At 33.3% G+C, this 15,504-nt stretch overlaps 1 protein-coding gene across 3 annotated transcripts in view; it reads right to left on the reverse strand.

The window, feature by feature from the left end:
* The window catches only part of LOC150088897 (uncharacterized), a 599,507-nt gene that overhangs the window by 42,472 nt on the left and 541,531 nt on the right, over positions 1-15,504 (reverse strand). For all 3 annotated transcript variants that reach the window (XM_090369705.1, XM_090369706.1, XM_090369707.1), the window contains 6 exons: positions 13,332-13,454; positions 9,974-10,057; positions 8,405-8,524; positions 8,062-8,169; positions 6,067-6,195; positions 1,904-2,122 (listed from right to left, as the gene is read on the reverse strand). In XM_090369705.1, coding sequence (XP_090225831.1) covers positions 1,904-2,122; positions 6,067-6,195; positions 8,062-8,169; positions 8,405-8,524; positions 9,974-10,057; positions 13,332-13,454 — 783 coding nt within the window. The remainder of the gene's footprint in view (positions 1-1,903; positions 2,123-6,066; positions 6,196-8,061; positions 8,170-8,404; positions 8,525-9,973; positions 10,058-13,331; positions 13,455-15,504) is intronic.

A 15,504-nucleotide genomic window follows, 5' to 3' on the forward strand; every position in this document is an offset into this window, starting at 1 on the left:
GCACTGGAATGAATACATTTGTGCTTTGAAGATGAAGTCCTTGAATATTTCCTGTATTATTATTATTATTATTATTATTATTATAATTAGCCATATGGTGCAAGGAAGCCTGAGGCTTTTTCTGCACCAGCCCAAAAAAAAATTTGAGTTACCCCTGAGAGAGAGAGAGAGAGTCAGAAATAGAAGGGAATCACCAAGAAAGAGAAGAATTATGATATCTAACTCAGGATCTCACCAGATGTGAGCCCCAGGGGGTAAAAAAAAAAAAAAAAATAGGACTGCGTTTTGAAGCGCTTATGCCTTATAAACCATAAAGCTTCTTCATCTCAGCTGAAAAGAGAATGAGAAGAACATACAGGAGTGGTAGCAAGTGCAGTAACAGTCAGAAGACGCCTCTTCAAAAATGGACTTGTAGCCTGTCATCCTAAGAAGAAGCCCCTCCTCACACAAAAAATTAAAAAGCCCGATTAATTTGGTGTAAGGAGCATGTCAAATGGACCCCTGAACAGTGGAAGTCAGTTATTTTCTCGGATGAGAAGAAATTCGACCTGCATAGCAAGAATATCATCCAGACTGTATGGTGCCTTTCTGGCTAGTAGGGAATTTCACTACAGTGAAATTCCCTACTAGCCAAATGATATGGGGTGCATTTTGTATTGCGGAGTAGATCGCCTGCAGTTTATAAAAGGTTCTATAAATGCCAATGGATACCTGGCTATATTGGAAGGCAATTTGCTGCCAACCATTAGAGACCATTTCAACCTGCCAAATAACTGCATCTTTCAGGATGACTCTGCTCCTTGTCACGAGGCGAAAAGTGTAAAGTAACTACAGTAGGCACTTCTGTAGTTACTTTAGCTTCATTTCTGCATTAGAGGTTTGACAGTAATGTATTTACATTTGTTACAGGTGAAAAAATGTTGGAAGAATCGTTCATTACAACTGTTAGCTGGTCAGGAAACAGCCCGGACTTGAATCCTATAGAGAACTGTTGGAATTGTGTGGAATCTGCAGTTGCCAAAAAGAAACCAAAGACCCTTTGTGAACTTCATAATTTGTGTTTGGAACCATGAATTATCAGTTGATTATCTTCAGAAATTGATCTTGTCAATGCCTCGACAGTGTGCTGCTGTCATCAGGGCCAGAGGCTGTTCAACTAAATATTAGTTTGCACTTGGTGAACTTTTCATTTTGTTTTCCATTTAAAATGATAAACTGAAGCAAATTGAGGGCTTCTGATAACATTTCAGCCATAATTGTCGCATTTCAGCTGGACAATACACCAATACTTTATACACCAAAACTGTTGTATAAAGGTTGCAAATGCCCATTTTGGAATATTTTGAAAGCACCTGTCAAATATTACTTGGCTTTGCCTTAACTATTAATAAATATCTTTTGTTTATATTTCTATTCGTGATGCTAGTCATTAATGTAACATATCATCACAAAAAAGGGTTAGAAATGTGAAATTCCTAGGTGATGCACTTTCTTTGAACACCAGTGTATGTATGTTTCAATGTATTGTGCTTAGCAATGACACATAAAAATATTGTTTAGTAGGTAATACACTGTTTACTATGTAAAATATTATTGGGACACCTAGATTATAAGCTGCTTTGCTTACCAAATTAATGCATTATATTATTACTATAAAACTGCTATTATTTTTATATAATGCTATAAGTAATGTGCTATCATTAACTATAAAAATGGTATATTCTACCTAATTAATTATAATATCCTGCATCATAGAAATTGTTAATTTAAACAGGGTCTGCATCTAGTTATAGTAAGAAAAATTAAAATTCAGATGTACTTCTACATATAGTAGAAGTACATCTGAATTTTACATTTGTAGTCTTTAATTTATAAACTGAAAAATCTTATATTTTTTACATACCATAACATTCTCCACCGCTATCACATGCTTCAAAGTAGAGGCAGTCAGTGTCACTCTTGCATCTGTCATCATGCACATCAATCCTCTTTATACATCCTGATCCATAAGGATCTCCACTCATGCCAGCTGGACAACGACACTCGTAACTGCCTATAGTATTTACACACTGAGCACCATCTCCACAGGGAAGCGAAGTACTTTCCTTGCATTCATCAATATCTATAAATAAATATATTGAACTAAATATCAATTTATGTAATAAATATGAATATAAATTAGTATATTCAATTTTTATTTTGAATATTATGAAATGTATATTCATCAAGAAAGACAATTCTACTGACAGCTACACTATATACCAATAGTCTTCAAGTAATGGTGTAAAGATCAATAATAATCCAGTTCATAAGGGCTACACATCATTGCTGTCTCTGCAAAAACAATCTCAGCAATAGCAATCAACAGTTCATTTATGAAATTGTTTTCTCAAAAAATGACAGTAAAACTGGGTCGGAAAACTGCTAGCTTGGAGGGATACACAGACTAAAAGGTTAACAGTGGCTGCAGGCATAGGCAAAAGTGATTCTTGCACTTCTATTAGAATGAGCAGCAGCCTGGAAAGCAAGGCAATGGAGATTTCCAGGACTGCTTGGAGTCATAGTGGAACAAATAAATACATGAGCTGTGTTAGGGTAACTAAGAATAGAAACAGGTGCATGTATACTTGCATGTACACCAATGCTAAGAGTATAGTTAATAAATTTGATGAGCTTGAAGTAGTAGTCAAGACATCAAATGCAGATATTGTTGGGATATCAGAGATGTGTTGTCACACAGACATAAGCAATGCAGAATTGGAATTTGGGGAGCACAATGTGTACAGAAAGGATAGACAGGACAGGAAGGGATGAGGGGTTATGCTGTTAGTTAAAAAACATAAAATCTAAGGAAGTGCATCCAATTGATGTTGGTGGACAATGCAATGTTGAGTCTGTTTGGTGTGACATAAGCAGTGGGAAAGGAAAAATGAGAGTAGGTGTGTGTTACAGGCCTAATGAATCTGATGAATATAATGAGCAATTGTGCAGAGAAATAGAGTGGGCCAGTAAATCAGAATGTCTTATAATGGGGGATTTTAACTTTTCAGATATTGACTGGAACTTGTGGTTTGGTCACTCGCACACTAGCAAGACTTTTGTGGATTTATTGGATGACTGTTTTCTACAGCAACATGTTCGAGAGGCAACCAGAGGGAGTACACTTGATCTGATTGTCAGCAGTGATTATTCATGCATTATGAATTTGCAGATAAAGGAACCACTGGTGGCAGTGATCAGAATGTACTGATATGGGAATTACTTAAGGATGTAACTACCATAAAGGCTAAAGGGAAGGGCTTTTGTTTTTGTAAAGGTGACAACAGTGGTCTCAGACAATTTTTAAATTCTGTACAGTGGGATCAACTGATGATGATGTTACCAACGTTGAATTCTACATGGGAAGCCTTCAGGGACTTAATTTTGGAGGCTACTAGGCTGTTCATTCCAACTAAGAAATACTATTCAAGGTTTAGGCCTAAATGGATGTCAGATGAACTAATGAGGCTTGTGGCAGAGAAAATGTATGGGATGCATATAAAGTATCAGGTGACACAGAAGTCTGTGGCAGATATAAACTAGTCTGTAATCAAGTCACATAGGATGTTAGGCAGGCGAAGGCAGAATACAAGAAATTCTTCACAAAGGATGCAAAGAGTTCTTTACTTATGTAAACTCTAGAAGGAAAGGGATGAATCAGATTGGACCACTTAACATAGATGGATTGACTATTGATGATCATGCTCATGTAGCTGATAAACTGAATGAGTATTTTGCATCTACATTCACACATGAGGAGTTATTCAATGAGGGGAGTGCCAGAAGTTTATCAAACTCTTAACAGGGAGCTAAGTGATTTTGTAATAACTGAGAGCAAAGTGGAGGAGTAATTGTTGAAGTTAAACATAAAAAAGGCACCTGGGGTGGATGGGATCTATCCAGTTATATTAAAAGAGGCAGCAAAGGAAGTAAGCAAACCCTTAGCCATAATTATGAGAGCTTCCTTGGACTGGAGGTGTGCAAATGTATCACCAATTCACAAAGGGGTTTCAAAAGGTGACACAGGTAACTATAGACCTGTTAGTTTAACTTGTGTTCTGGGAAAAATAATGGAATTACTGGTTAAAGAAGCATTGCAAGATCAGCTAGACAAGACTGCAGTAATAGTTAAGACACAGCATGGGTTTGTTAAAAGGTCTTGTCTGACCAATTTAATTGGATACTATGATGTGGTCACAAAGGAACTGAATGCCAAAAATAATTTTGATATCATATACTTGGATTTCAGGAAAGTTTTTGATACTGTTGCACATGGAAGACTGCTGTACAAATTGAAGAGGTAGGTATTAAGGGTAAGTTGCTACAATGGATAAAGGGTTTGAGTGAGAGAAGACAGAGAGTGGTAATCAATGGACACTGCTCTTTGTGGACAAATGTTATTAGTGGAGTTCCCCAGGGTTCGATGTTGGGCCTATTGTTGTTTTGTATATTTATCAATGATACTGATGAAGGTATATCAGGTTTAACGTCCAAGTTTGCAGATGATACAAAGGTTGGCAGGGTTGTTAACGACAGTATGCTACTCCAACTGGAACTAGATAAGTTAGGAAAATGGGCTGAAAACTGAAGTTTAACATTGACAAATGCAAAGTACTGCATATGGGTAGCAATAACCAAAGGAAAACATACCAACTGTGTTGTGCTACACTCAGGGAAGTGGAAAGTGAAAAAGACCTGGGAGTAATTGTGCAGAAAAATATGGAGTTTGCTGAGCAGCGCAGAGGGGCTGCCAGGGCAGGTCATGGAGTCTTGTCAATGATTAATCCTGTTATACAAGGCAATGGTCAGGCCACACCTACAGTAGTGTGTACAGGTCAGTAGTTCTCATTTTAGAAAGGATGTAGAGTTGCTAGAACGAGTACAGAGAAGGGAAACAAGACTTGTGAGGGGAACAAAGGGGTGCTCTTCATGAGTAAATGTAGATGTTGAGCATGATCATCAACAGTTAATCCATTCATTTAAATATTTAAACTTTTTTTAAGAAGATTCTTTGAATACATATTTATGTCAAGGAAGAGAATTTCGAGTCTTGAACAACCTCTACCAATATAAAAAAGTTCTTTATATTTTTGTATGTATTTAACACTACAATGAGTTTAAACTGAATTCATTTTGGAAGGTACTAATGAAGGTAAACATTGCTGAGATTATCTTTTTTCACCAGTTAGTATTTTCAAAGGGTGCAAAATTTGTAAAATGGAATAAAATAGAATAAAATTATATAAATAGGAATTCTGTGTACCATCACATCAGGAAACACAAGGTTTTAGCAAACAAAATAAATTGGACACAGAATTTCAATAGCCTCTAAACTCTGCCACAGAGCTAGTTTGAGAGGTTGCCTCCCCTCTGAATTTTGGCTAAAGATATATAGCATCAATTGTTAGTACATGGCTATTACTTTTACTTCTATACATGTAAAAGTTTACATCCATACACTGCTTAGGCAAAATACGTTATTCACAGTTCAGCATACATTTGCTAATAGAGACTACTCACTAACTGATGAGTGGTCTCTGGCAGTGTCTCAGATTTTTAAATGTATAGCAAATTTACTTGTTCAGGTGATGGTATAAATTTAAATAGATCTTAACAACTTAGACAAAGCTGTAGATAATGGCATTTATCTCTAAGTTGAACATAAGCCCAAACCTCAGTGCTGAGCACATGGCAGCATGAACGAGGGAATGGGAACAGAATGATTCCCATGATTGAAAATTTAATGCAATAAAGTGCACAAATTTTATTTAATTAAAATTAATGTACAAAGTAATGAGACTATGTACTATTCATGCAATGATGTTTTATAACCCTTGTGTCATGAGGCTATGGGAGTTATAAAGCATTTTGTTTTAGTGAGGCTTTTGAACTAAATGTATTTGAGTTTATCAAAATTAATTTAATAATAATATTGTTTAATATAATTTAATATTAATTTTTAAATATATCTCAGATAAGACTTGTATTATCAAAATTTACATATTTAAATATTTGAATTTTACTAACCCATGCAAACTCCAGTAGCCAATAATCTATAACCACGAGGACAGATACAAAAACCAGTTTCACGTCCAGTGTAGACACATCTTTGATTGTCAGGGCATGGATTAGTTGTTGAGCAATTTACGCTGGTCACTAAAATAAAAAAAATTTACTCACAATTGAAAACATATTACTTGATATGTTCATGTTCAGAGTAAATAAAATTCAAAATTTTTACTGACTTTCAGTATATCCTATTTACATATAATATAATTTATAATCTTCTAAACTATTAAAACTTTTAATAAATATCTGTTTTGAATTCTATATGTTTCTGTTATTTGAGAGCAAGGCTTTTATTATTCATTTTAACAACTGTTTTTTTTTTTCTTCTTTTTTTTGTTATGTACATCATTGGGCATAACAGTACTTTTCAAGGAAACTGATAAACAGTATGGCCAGGAATATTAATAATGTGTGGGTCTACCTTTGGCTTTAATGATCCTTTTGTGAATACTTTCAACCAACTGACAGGAGTTGACACATTATGGTCTAAGCTGTCAATGCATCATTAAAAATGAAATCAACTGACAGGAGCAGATATTTTACTCCATACCTCTTTTAAAGTAGTTGTGTGCTATAAAATCAAACAAAGAGAATGCTCTGGCCATGCTGATATCTAGTGCATATCCTTGTCACAATATCCTGATATTCATAGGATATTGTAACAAGACATTCATTCCATAGTATTCATATTAGACAATTGTGTCAAGATATTCTAGGTATTAAGATTTTTGATATCGTGCCAAGACATTTCATGGTATTCAGATCATGATATCATGCAAAGATATATATTATTATATTCAGATCAGGATGTTGTGCTAATCAGACAAATTCTGCATGATGTTCACTTCAAATCAGGTACCTGCAAGACTTTTTTTTTTTTTTTTTTTTTTGCATAAAAATTTAATTATGTTAAATTTGTTTTCAAAAAGAGCTCCATAGCTTTTTGAAAACAAAAGTCACTTTTCTCAATCTAATTAAACAAAAGATACAAAAAAGCAGAAACCTGTGTCATCATCCAAAATAACTCATAACCTTTGATAATAGCTAATGCATATTTGCATTTTTTTTAGTTATTTGTGCTGTTTTGTTTAATTCAAATGGATTGCTTTTCCAATTTCTAAACCACCAAGAGCAAACAAATAACACTTGTCACAAGTGGCTTACACAGGAAAATATACTGGAATGCAGTCACCACAAATAAATTTGTCCTCAAATAACTAGCATTTCCTTATTTGAAGGCAAATTTTGTTTTATGGAATGTACTGTTAGCTACATATAGCAGTGAAAACTGTAATTGCATGTAAAATCATGCTGCAACAAAGTTCTTAGAAACTTTCAAGTACTATTACCTTTCTATCGCATCGATAAAGAAATACTAATTTTAGTCGATTTTTTCCCTATGACACATAAAAAAATTGTTTTGCTTCAGCTTATTTAGGCTGGTTGTTGTTATTATTATTTGTATAGTGCATTAGCATCTTAGGCCATATTGCATGGTGTGTATTATATCCCAGTATGTGTTTACAGACCAATTTGCATGTTGTGTGGGCTGAAAAACCTAAAATGATTCACAGGGAAACAAACCCTATTCATTCTGCCTGAGATTGGCCCTCATCAAAGAGGCATTTAAGAAATTCTCCATTCTCTGACAAAATTCAAACACAGACTTTAACAAATATGTGACAAATGGCAAAAAACCATCATAACATCATGGAGAGTGCATGCAGGCCAGAAAAGGTTCACCAGTGCTGCTCTAAACTTATTGCATACATATAATTGGCCTCATAATATATAACAAATGAGCTGCATTCCACCTATTAAAACTACTAATGGTCATTAATGTATTAAATCACCTTTGCATTATTGCAGTAAAGTCAAAATATTATATTCAATTTAATTATTTGTTTTATTTGTTTAAATCAAATTACTTATAAAGAGCAAAAGTTTACTTACGTATGCAGAAATCTGAAACTCTTCTAAACTCTCTTGGACAACCACAGTTGCCATCACGAAGACACAAAAGATTGCCTGGACACTCATAATCACTCTGACAACCAATTACTAAGGAGAGAGGGAAAAAAAGCATACATAGGTACATATAAAAATCTGTGTCTATCACACACACCAGGAAATCTGGAGAAATATAAATGGCAAAACACAATAACTAAAGATAATTCTCAGAAAGGAATATTAAAAGTTAATAAATATTATTTTGATTATTTATTTTAATAAATAAGCATGATAAAAAGTGTCAAAAGAAATATACATATTTAGACAAAGTTTGCATTTTACTTACCAGAGTAGCAGTATTCTTGAGGATTTCCTGTGAAGCCAGGAGCACAGTGACATGTTGGTTTATGATTGATAACACGACATTCTGCATTTCTACTGCATGGATTTGTTACTATGCATGGATCTAAAAACATAGATTTACTACAGTAAGATCAATTGAAAATAAAATTTTATTCCTAGATATATATAATGAACTACCTTTAATCAGCAAACCATATCAGCATATAGTCAGGCCTCCTCACATAATGAGAGTTCGATTAACGCATTTTTCAGTTACCGCTATTTGAAAAAATCATACCCCTTTTCACTTTACACGATACAAATTTCCAGTTAACACGATCTTTTTTTTTTTATGCGATAGTTGAAAAAGATTTGAATCATGCGTTAAGCTTACGGCACATCGGACGGGCAACAAACAAACGTTTGCTTGCTGCCCACCTCGATGTGTTCCATCAACCATCGGAAGAAGACGTGTTACTTGTTTGTCTCCCGCTAATAAGGTCAATGCAGACCTGCATTTAAAAATTCAAATTTTTAAATGAGCCAGATGAAAATGTTACCAAAAAGGAGATAACGGTAAAAGAACTAGATGAAATCTTTCATATTGCAGAGAATCTCAAACAAAAGGTTTGAGGTTCTCTGCGATATTTATTTTGTCAGGGCCCAGAGAAGATTGTTGTCAGCTATCGGAAATTGATTGATGAAAAGAGGAAGTCAACATTGTTCAAATATTTCCGTAGCAGTCATTTCTTCATTGTGTATTTTATGTCAGAGGTTCCCAAACTTTCTTGGTTCACAGCACCCTTAGTGTCTCAGTAATTTTTTAACGGTGCACCCAGACAAAAAGAAATACCGAACAGTTCCATTTAGTAGTTAGGTCCAAACAACTTAATAAGAAATGTTTAAACTGTGAACTACACCGAGCTAGTAGTTTGCGTGGTGTCCGACAGATATCGAGTATTGCTGTGTTTCCCTCGAAAATTTAAAATATTCCGTGGCACACAGTTTGGGGACCGCTCTTTTATGCAATAAACATTTAATTCCATAATTATTTTCATTATCTTTTACATTGTATACAGTTAAAAAGTTATTTAAAATGTATTTTTAAAATTCTTTATGGACATTCCAGAAGATCAAGGACCAATTATAATTTTTCCTATTGAATTTTTACCTATGGAATTTTTACACAGAATGAGTTATTTAAACTATTTTTTACAGAGAATGACTTATTTAGGTTATTTGTACACAGTAAAACAATGAGTTATAAAACTATTTTTATATAATAAAATGCATTAGAGTGATTTTTATAAAGGAAGTGCATGCAGGACAAATTAATGATAGCTAATAATAATAAAATCCAATCAAAAGAAAAAATGAAAAATTAAAATGGGCTTATCATTAATAGGAACTAAATGTGATCCTTAAAACTAAATGTGATCGTTAGACTCATTTTCCATTTTCATAATTATTTTTTCTTTATGTGGTGGCTAATAATTCAAAGGAAAAATAATGCCTATAGGAATGAACATGTTGGAATACATTTTATAGTAAATACAGGAAAAAAAATATTTACCATAGCACAACTGTGTAGGTAGATCACAAGCCTTATTATTTGGACATTCAGCATCAGAGGAGCATACCCCTTCTCGTCTCTGACCTGAAAAATGATTTTGGAATGTAATATGATTCTATGAACATTAAAAGCAAACTATATCAATCTAATAATACTAAAAATCTTAAGAACAATTCCATTTATATATATTGTGTAGATATTAAATAATTTTGTGGAAAGAGGAATATATAATCTTTATAAATTACATATTTATCTGCGTACCTCATAAAAAACTTGTAAATAATTAATTTTTGATTTATTTATTTAAAATATGTATTTTATTTATACTTCTGTGTGTGTCCATGTGAAACAAATTTATTTATATATTTTTTGACAAATTTAATTCATAATACTATAAAGTAAACAAATAAAGCTTTTAATTTATTGATTTAGAAAACAAATTTGGTATCTTCAATTCTTTCATAAAGAAATTGATTAATCATTTGAGTAGTTGATATTCTTATTTTTTTTATTTTTTTTATTTTATTTTTTGTTGTTGTTGGCACATTGGCTTCTGTGGCCATAATGCACCTCCCAAAGTTTTTGCATTTACTCTGATCCAAGCCCAAGGCAGGATTCGAACCCGCAATCTTTGGGTTGCCAGACAGGCACTTTACCCACCCGACTAGCCAGGTTGGCATATTCTGTCAGTTTTGCAGTAATGTGTATTCTAAATAATAATTGTTACTTTGGAAATTTAGTAAAGAAGCAGGGTACTATTTGAGCATGGGTATTGAAATAGATTGATAAAATAATGCCACACTGCATTATATTTTTCTGTTGTGACTGTTTAGGTACACTTCTGTTCCTCTAGTGGGCTTCGACTCTTTAGAAATGACTATGTGTATTCATGCATTGACCTAAAGTAACTAATATCATTTTTAATCAAATAATGTCACCCAGTAATGAATCGATTATTAATTAAAAACTCAAAGGCACTTTTTCTTTTAAACACCTCCTGACTGCTTGTTTAAGATTTTCTATTCTGCTTGTATAAATGTCGAGTGACATTTATTCGTCACTTGACACAAAGTTGCCAATTGAGGATACCCGTTGTCTGATGAGTAACCCAAATAGGTTCATAATGGTCACAACAGTACCTTCAGGTTATTAATGAATAATGGATTAAATTAAAAACATTAGTTACTCTATGTTAACTCTTGAATAAACACAGTCATTATAAACACTTGAAGCCCAAGCTCTGTTGCTGTAACTGAAGAGGCAAAAGTGTCCTCAGACAGTCATGACAGAAAAACATAACACAGTGTGGTGTTATTTTTCTCAATTCCATATTTTGCATTTATTTTTGTTTTTAATAGCTATATGTTCAAGATAAATGAAAGATAAATATTCCTTAAACATTGGCATTACCAGAGGAAATTACTCTACCTTACTAAAAGTTAACAGGACACATGCAGTCGAACACAACATATATTCATTCATTAAAAAATAATACTGGGTTTGATGGCTTAAGTGACTATGTGAATATGTTATGGGAAGACTTTCCCCCAATTTCTAGTATGAAGCCCATGGTATGGCACTCCATTCTTCCTCCAGAGTTCTAGCAATTGACCATAGGCCTTGTTGGGCATGCTTGAATCTGGTGTTCTTCTGTTCTAATTCATCCCACAGGTACTAGGGTTGGAGAATAGTGAAAATCAAAGCACTTCAACCTGAACAGAATGAAATCTGTTTTTAATTTCTTAAAAGAATATTGATAATTCTCAGACATTCACAGTACTTCCTGTGTCACTTCTTCTGTAAAGATAACAGAATGGAAGAGATTGGTAATGAAATTTAGGAAAATGCCTTACTTTTATTCTTTGTGCTAATGTATTCTTATTTCAAAAATTGATATGTGATTTTATTAATGACTGCACTCTAATCAGTTAAAATAAATTAACCAAATATTATCTATACTAGTGTTTCTCAACCTTTTGTAATAACACAGTCCACCTAAATTAAAAAAAAACAAACTTCTTGCAGTCCACCTATATATACAATATGTATACTCTTGGAGGTCGGGGGGATACATAAACATTACAAAACATGAGAAATCAACAGAGAGTTATTTATCTATACAGCAATTGCTAAAATGTTAACATATATACTATCTTACCAAAAGTCAGGAAAACTTGTTATGAACAAAACAAATATTTATTCAAAGAAATTAATGGCATTTTGATCCACCTTTGGCTATAATGACTGCTTCAGGGCATCATGGAAGACTCTACTAAAAACTGTACTACTACTATATTCTTGAAGAAAGCTAGTTAGTAGTAACAGGCTCCACTCTTCCTTTAAAGCATTCCTAAGCTCTGCTAACAAAGAGGACTGTCTTGACTTTCCTCTAATTCTGCATTTCAATTCCAAAGGTATTCAACTGGGTTGAGATTGGTGCTTTATGACATGGAGCATTGTTATGTTGAAAGAGATCAGAGCTGCTTCAACAAAATTGTCACAATTCCATGCACTGCAACTAGTGGGCCAATCCATAGCATGCAAAATACCTCCCATGCCATGACAGCTCCTCCTCTGCTCAACTTTGCAGTTAGAACAACACATGCACACACACTCAAGTAATAAATGTTCTTCAGGCAACTTTCATACCTAAACATATTCATCAGATCAGAAAAGTGTACAGTGAAACTCATTGATCCACAATCTAGGTTCGATGTGCTTTGCACTATACCAATGGCATGAATTTGTTCTCGATATCAAAAGCTTGTGAAGTGTAGCCTGTCCATGAGAATTTGAGGCATTCAGCTCTCTTCATGAAGTGGAAATACTTACAGATTTGCCTATGGCCACTATAGCACCAAACTTAGGTTCTCTAGCTTCTGATGGTAAGATGTGGTAAACTGTTTAATTCCTGAACATTAGCAAGCACAGGTATTTTCCCTACATAACATAAAATTATTATTTCCCTCCAAAACTCTGTCAGCTCTTTCTGTGTGCTCATTGTTTGGCATACTGTGTGAAATGAAATTTGGGCTAACTAGTGATCATCTATATAGGCAAAATATTTGCTTATTTCAGTCACACACAATTTTCTGAAATCAGAGAAATCTCCTTAAAATATTTTTAAGCAATCTTAGAACTTTTCAGGATCCTCCTTAAGTTCCTTCACAGCCTGCTACCGGTAAACCACAAGTTGAGAAATCATATTCAAACTATAGTTTTGAATACTTATTTAGAATGCCAGAATAATATATTCAATACATTTTGAAACTGTCAGTGAAATAATACACCCAATTTTTTTTTCTTTTATTTTTTTAAAATCATTTTAACAAACTACAAAGAGGTGAAGCTAACTTACATCCAGAAAAATAAGGATCGCCTACTGTTCCAGGTGGGCACTGACAACGATAACTGCCTATAGTATTATAACACTGCGCACCAGCTCCACATGGGAAAGGACTCTGATCACATTCATTCACATCTAAAAATATACATAATTATATATTAGGAAAGCATACATTTATATGTTTTTATTGTAATTAAAAAAATATTTTTTGTATGGTTCTCCCCAGTGATCAGAGGGGTTTACATTGTTACTGCTTTATGGCAGCTGATAAACCAGTACCGTAGTTAATAATAGGCCAATCATTTTTGTGGTAGCACAGGTTAAACTGCACAATATACACATTAGTGACTACATGCATTACCCCAAGACCAGCTTCTGTTAAATAATTAATTATTTAAATTAATCCATTATTAAATGAAACAACAGCTTTATATTAAATTACAGAATAGTTTTGTAAGCATTTAATTTACTTCCTAAAATAATATAGGCAGACTTGCACTTAGTTGGAAAGGTTCTAAATATGTTATAATAAGTAATACTGGATTGTTATGTTGCACAAATGTTTTACCGATCCATGTTTAGCTGATGATGTAATAATTGTTTGAAATAATATTAGTATTACTGCAATATCAGTATTTGTTATTATTTTACTACCATTTATTTAATTTTAAATTTATGTTTTATGATCTGGAATTTATATGATCATAAAACCTATATAAATTTAAAATTTATGCTTTATGATCTGGCCCAACTGATATATATCAGGTGTGTGTATATATATATATATATATATATATCTATCTGTTGGGCTTTAGTCCAATCACAGTTTGCTGCAATTAAAATTAACAAGACACTCATTTGGCCCACTAACCATTCCAAAAAATCAAGTAATATTTCTAATATAAGTAATTTGGAATAACTGAAATAACAGAAAGAGGTATACAGTAGCTATTTATTCTGATTGGACATTTGTCCACTCAAAGCCCCCCACTGAGTAACAGCGAAATGTTCATATCAGATGAATGGATTTATGAAAAATGTTTTAATTATTAGTTAGTAATTTATCTTTATTAACATATACATGAGTGTAAAATGATATTAATTCACCCTTAGGCCACATATCATTCATTAGCTATAGTATCTGCTTAATTTGGCCTAAGTGCAATGATTACTTATGCTTATTCATTCATATTCTAACTTGGACTAATTTCAAAATAAATTATATCATATTTCTAATGTATTACACATGCTCAATGTCTAATTGTTATGCAATAGCAGTAATATTGCATTTTGCTATCTAATTTAAATTTAATTCTATTTAATACTATGGTAGGATTATGCTCTTACATACATAAGCACACACATATGTGTGCATGTATTATATACAATATATACAGGGTGTCCAAAAATATGTACACATACTTTGATTATTAATAACTTCTATGTTTATTTTCATAAATTAAATTTTATAATTTTATAAAGAAGAAAAAATTTGATAAAAAATATGTATTAATGCAAGTGTTCCAATTGTCCTCGATTCTCATCCAGGCATTGTTGATATCGTCAAGAAACTGAATTGCATACATCACCTAAGCTATCTCTTGATATTGCTGCACATTCTGCTTCAATAGCTTGCCTTAATTCAGCGATTGTTACTGGTTTTGTGGCATAAACTTTATCTTTGAGGTATCCCCCATAAATAAAAATCCAATGGCATTAGATCTGAACTCAACACTGCCTCTTCATCCAATCCATCTGTTTGGGGAAGTTTCATCCAGATAAGCCCTAACATCGCGATGAAAATAGGGATGTACCCCATCATGTGAAAATAAAATTTTATCATCATCCTCAAATAGCTCACAAACGTGTAGGAAGATTGATTCCTGAAGCAAGTTGAGGTAAACAGCACCAGTAACAGTTGCATCAAAAAAGAATGGTCCAATCAAACCCAAGGATGATAATCCACACCACACTGTAATGCCCGGTAAATTCAGTAACGTGTTTCTCAGTAACGTGTGGATGCTCGGTTGCCTAGTACGAACAATTGTGGCGATTAATTGTACTATTCAACTTGAATGTTGCTTCATCACTCCAAACGATCTTTTTGGCAGAGCATCCTCTGCAGATTTTCTTAAAAACCACTCGGAAAATTCAACCCAATGATCAGGATCATCTTTGTTCAGAG

The sequence above is a fragment of the Mastigoproctus giganteus genome, chromosome 3 (assembly GCF_048544385.1).
Source record: "Mastigoproctus giganteus isolate SK-2022 chromosome 3, ASM4854438v1, whole genome shotgun sequence".
Lineage (NCBI taxonomy): Eukaryota > Metazoa > Arthropoda > Arachnida > Uropygi > Thelyphonidae > Mastigoproctus > Mastigoproctus giganteus.